The 5,560-nt window shown below is 36.5% G+C and overlaps 1 protein-coding gene across 1 annotated transcript; it reads left to right on the top strand.

Moving 5' to 3' along the window:
• The first annotated feature begins 645 nt into the window (after positions 1 to 645).
• LOC311304458 (B2 bradykinin receptor) lies at positions 646 to 2,982 on the top strand. The gene is made up of 2 exons (XM_084431454.1): positions 646 to 729; positions 1,320 to 2,982. Exon 2 carries the CDS (start codon positions 1,327 to 1,329, stop codon positions 2,386 to 2,388), a length of 1,062 nt encoding a protein of 353 aa, XP_084287580.1. The 5' UTR covers positions 646 to 729; positions 1,320 to 1,326; the 3' UTR covers positions 2,389 to 2,982.
• The last annotated feature ends 2,578 nt before the right edge of the window (positions 2,983 to 5,560 follow it).

Here is a 5,560-nt window from a genome sequence, read left to right as displayed (position 1 = left end):
GTAATCTTTTGAGTTTATTTTGATTTGAGTGTTTATTAATTAATGGCTGCGTTTAGATCCAGCCTCTATATGATCCTTGCCTCAACCATTGTTGACAGTTAAGCTTTAATGTCATCTTTTTGTCTTCTGAGTTCATAGTGAACATTAGAATTGAGGGGAAAGAGTAGAGACTGGAACCGTTTTTTTTTTTTTTTTTTTTACTCAAAATCGAATAGCCATTTCCATGGGTCAAGGAGAAACACTTTATATTGTTTGGCCTTTTGGGTTTTACAAGATTAATGTGTTGCCAACTTAAATGTGTGTTTATTTGGTTTACGGGAAAGAATAAAAAAAAAAATGTAGTAAAAATGGACATGCATCTGGAAGACCCCATATTGTGAAATCGTTCTGGAATACCACCATAATATCTGGTTTATCTACAGTTGCTGTGTCATGAGCTGAAGATTTGTTATAAAAGGCAGCTTGAGTCACAATGTTTATCTTCATATCAGCTTCATAACAGTTATGTGTGCAAGTGTTTTACTCACACGAAAGACAGCCAGAGCATGACAAATGGAAAGTGAGAACAGATCCAGGCTTCCAGTGACGACAGCCTCATTATGCGTTTATAAGAGAGCCTGTCTGATCTCACCATTGTCTTGTTGGAGGAGATTCAGCCAGACAACACATCGGAAGTGAACGGATAGTGACTCTGGATCTATAATCTGGAGCTGTCACTTAACATGAAAGGTAGGTGAGATTCTTACAAGTCACTGGGACTTTAATAATAATGGTTATTTTCAAACAGTACAAGTTACATCAATAACTTTATCACTAACAGGTTATGCTAATGTTGGAAAGAGACTTTGTTATTGAATAATTACATTTAATTATCTGATATATGGATATGAAACATTATCAGTCAGAATACAAACTTGAGATCAACTATTTTAACACATTTTGCTAATATTCCGAAAATGTGTACGAATGTAACATAGCCTACTGAAGATACTTGGAATTTCCAGGTTTTGCTCAGTTAGATGGATCAGTTCCAATAAATGACTCCCCTTCATTCCTAGAATTGTTTTTATTTGACAAACACGAAGGAAACTTTAAACTTCACCAATTCAGGAATAAACAGCAGGTTTTTGTGATTATCCTCAACATAAATTTACACTGTAGATTATTGTCATCCATTTTACAAGAAAATACCATTTTAGTCGTTCTACTTAAAAATGTCGTGTTTAGTTAAATGTTACTTGCCATTTCTTTGTAATAACTATTCCAATTTCTGAGTGAAAATGGTTTCAAAGTAAAAAATAACAACATCTTTTTCACAGTGTCCCAATGGAACTAAATTCATCGAACCTCCTCTGCAACGACACAGTTGCCTGGATATGGCTGTCTTCTCTCCAGCCTCCCTTTCTGGCTCTTATCAGTATCCTGGGAGTGGTGGGCAACAGTCTGGTCCTCTGCGTGTTCTGCCTCCAGCGGAAGTCGTGCAGCGTAGCTGATGTGTATCTGGGCAACCTGGCAGCTGCAGACCTCGTAATGGTCCTCTGTTTGCCCTTCTGGGCGGTCACCGTCGCCCAAGACTATCAGTGGGACTTTGGTCAACTGCTCTGCAAGGTGGTCAACACCGCCATCTCGATGAACTACTACTGCAGCGTGCTCTTCCTAGTGCTGGTCAGCGTGGACCGCTACCTCGCCCTGGCCAAACCCATGCATCCTAGTAGACTGAGATGCCCCAAATGGGCCAAGCGTATCTGTGCGATGATTTGGGCGGTTGGATTCACCCTGAGCCTCCCAGCCTTGCTTTTCCGAAGAGTAAATTTCGTTCAATTCTTAGGGGTGGAAGCTTGCTACCTAGTGTACCCTCATCCAGCCTGGGTGCTCCAACGGAACCTTACGACCAACTTGATTGGATTCCTGGTTCCCCTGCCGATCATTTCATTTTGCACCTTTCACATAGTCAAGGCGCTTAAAAATCGTGGCCTGGTGATTCAACCAAGGGTGCAGAGAGGGAGGAAGGCCGCTCAGTTGGTTCTGACGGTCCTCGCGGTATTTTTTCTGTGCTGGACACCCTTTCAGCTAGTGCGGTTCCTAAACACTCTCGACTACTTTCAGCTCCTTCCTGGGTGCCTCTGGGAGGATATATTGCAAATAGGCAACCAGCTGGCTTCTTATATAGCGTATAGCAATAGCTCAATAAACCCTTTCTTGTATGTTATCGTAGGGAGTCACTTCCGAAAGAGAGCTCAAGGAGTTTTTTGGAGACTATTGCATCCTGGGTGGAAGAGCAAATCCTCTAAAACAAACGTTACTGTTATTAGCAAGTGCAGTGACAGTCCCAAAGACAACAGAATAACACAGCTGGCACTGAGAGCTGTTCCCTCACACCTCCTATAGTGTGTTGGTCACTATGAAGATACAAAGAAGCTCAAATAGAGGAGTGGGCAAGAAACATCATGCTCAAGGTTCGGATCCCAGGAGAAACATATTTACCTCTGATTTGTTTGATTGTGCAATCTCATTTACCTTTCCTCACATCCATTCTTTCCGACTTAGCTGAGGTGTGGAAAGAATGAGATGCGAGGATGGAGGAATTGGTGGAATATTCAAGTGTCACGTCAACAATGATTTTGCACTAAAATACTTTGAAAAAACTTTTGTAAAGGTATAACTGAACATCCGTGGACTAACGTATGTTTGGTTTTAATACTATTAGTAAACTGAAAGAGCGTATTTTATTGTTAATATTTTCCTGTTGCTTACTGTAACGTTTAATTTTCACTAAAGAAAATTTAATAACCACAAATGTTTATTTATTGTTTTTTAAAAGAAAACCAAGGAGTATATTCAAAGCCAAAGCTGCCTTTGAATATATAATGCATATATTTAATTATTATTTGTAATATCACTGTATTTGTGTTATAATAATACAAAAAAAAAATATTAAAATACTGAATTTAAATACTGTAATAAAACATTGTACTGCTTTAATATTTTGCTGTGCTGTTATGTTGATGTAGCTGGTTAAACAAGACATTTTGAATAAAGGAAGATGTACTGCTGATATGTGAAATTTATGGTTGATTAAAAATAAAAACTCAAATTAGAACGTTTATGTTCAGTAATCCAGAAGTGTAAAGAATGATTGGACACATAAAAAAAGACTCCAGGGAAGGATACACTTATGTTTCCTACTGTAGTTCTCTAGTCTCCTCTGGAAGCTTCCTCGCCTTATAGTGGGTTTAGTAAATTGATATATCCTTCATGATGGTGCTCGATCGATATCCGGCGGATATCATGGAGGACAGAGCAGTGAGGAACCAGGGAGTATTTAGAAGCACATCACTTTGGAAAAAGTGCCTGCCATATACCCTTTTCAGACATTTCTCTGATAAGAACATTCATTTCTTTTTCGGAATGCTGTACTTTGTATGGTTATGGTTATAAATTAATTGTATGTTTCACTTAGTACAGATACAGTATCAGATCAGAGACTTCTCTGTGTGGAGATCAAATCATTTTAGGCTGCATGACAGGCCTTCTTTCTTAAAATAAATAAATACACTACTACACTATACTATTTCCCATTTGTGGTACTGTGTTGGCTCACTTTTTAATAAATATTAACAAAATCAGTTGAGAATCACTGGTGGTCTTTACAGAAGTGAGTCAATTGTTTTAGTGAATCACATGAACTGAAGCACAAGGTTTCCTATCTCCTCATTTGTCTGACTAAGCTGACTCAACATTTAAATCTCTCATATCTATCTAGAGTCTAGACATATTAGACAGTTATCATGAATGTTGCAGTTACTCGCTTGTGACAAAGTAGTAGACTTTAGCATACTTTTAAAAGAATTCTCACAGAATTTTTATTTTATTTTAAAATAATATACTTAAGTGCAAATTAAATATGTTTTCAGACCTTAATTATGATTTATTTATAAATATAAGTATTTATTATAATAAACTTGTTATTTGCAATTAAAGGAAAATGTATTATATAGTTTACATTTATATTGAATGAAATTGAACTTCCGATGTTTTTTACATACTTAAGTATCTGTGTAATGTCATAATTACTCATACTGCCGGGTGTACTGACAAAGCATTTATGGTAAACTAAAATATAATTTAATGTCATTTCTATTGAAGCTTGTGTCATGTATTTAAATATGTTTGTAATTACACATTTGTAAAAGATGATGATTTACTGCAATATTGAATAACAGTTAAAATTCAAATCAAATGCTTTACATGTGCTTTAGTATATTAGTCAACACAAAATAAGTGTACTTTAAAGCATGTCCCAAAAAAAAAAAAAAAAAAAAAACCTTTTAATTTGACATTATTACAGAGTGTACTTTGTGCACTTTAGTGTGTTAAGAACTCACTTTGTGTGTTAACTCTTTAAGTACACTTAAGTGGCTTTTTTATTTAATTTATAGGGCTATATATTACGTGCAAGGACAGTTTTTTTTATATATATATATACTTTTAACAAGATTTGATATATACTTCAAGTGCACATTCAATACAATTAGGCACACATCTTTTTCTCAAGAGCAGCTCTGAGATCAGTCTTGTGTGATGCGGTCACAGCCACTGGGGAGTCTGTAGCCTTTTTCAGTTGAGTTTGTGCTGTGAGTTGTGTACACTGATTACAGTAGTCAATGTGATGAAAGATATCTAGCCTCCAGTATGGAAAGGTCACTGAGTAATTATAGAGGTCCTTTCTCCTCTGAATTCTAAGCTGAAAGGGCAACACTGTCCTTCTGCTTTCACCACAGAGAGAGTGCAGTGCTTTATTCACAGTAAAACAACAGTGCCCACTACATACTTATTAACAGTATTCAGGAAAATAATCACTGTTAAATTATCGGCATGCTTGTGTACTCCTTTGTGTTAGCTGTTACTTTTAAAAGTTTTAGAGATGACACAAGACAAAAGTTTGGATGATAAATAAATGTTTGGCTATAAGCTTAATGCAAAAAATCCATCTGTACAGTATCAACTATCAACAGGCCAAAAGGTCAGCAAACAAACCTGCAGATAGAGACTTTCTTTCTTCTGTATGATATGAATACATATGACACACATGAAGATGAGTATTCTAAACTGTGTTATATGACTTCCAGACTTCCTCATTAGCCGTTAGCATGTTAGACCTGCTGTTTTTCCCCCTGTCTGAAATCTCTTAGGACACTGAAGATACTTGATCAGTTGGCTAGATAATGTCTTTTCAACTGTGTTACACTATGTTTGGAGGGGTAAATGACATCTGGATGCTTCAGTAATCAAGTTGAAACCTCACTCTGTTGTTTGTCATTTACTGCATGCTAATTACATTGCATTAATGGGTTACATTTAAAAGACAAACTTCCCACAGATGCATACTCTAGAGTCTAGTATACCGATATGAGTATGATGTCATATTCACATTGTTGATTTTAAATGGCTTTAAACTGGAAAAAGAGGTGTGTGATGTTGACCACTAGAGGTCAGTGCAAGACAACACATTCTGTGTGACTTCTTCCTCTAGCAGGCCTATACATCTAAAACCACAAAA

The sequence above is a fragment of the Rutilus rutilus genome (genome assembly GCF_951802725.1).
Source record: "Rutilus rutilus genome assembly, chromosome: 15".
NCBI classification, from domain to species: domain Eukaryota; kingdom Metazoa; phylum Chordata; class Actinopteri; order Cypriniformes; family Leuciscidae; genus Rutilus; species Rutilus rutilus.
The sequence above is the reverse complement of the archived record's forward strand: the minus strand, read 5'-3'. Positions and strand labels throughout refer to the sequence as shown.

What these genes read in the sequence shown, in the direction of transcription:
- LOC311304458 (XM_084431454.1), top strand. Translation starts at nt 1,327, where the DNA reads ATGGAACTAAATTCATCGAACCTCCTCTGCAACGACACAGTTGCCTGG.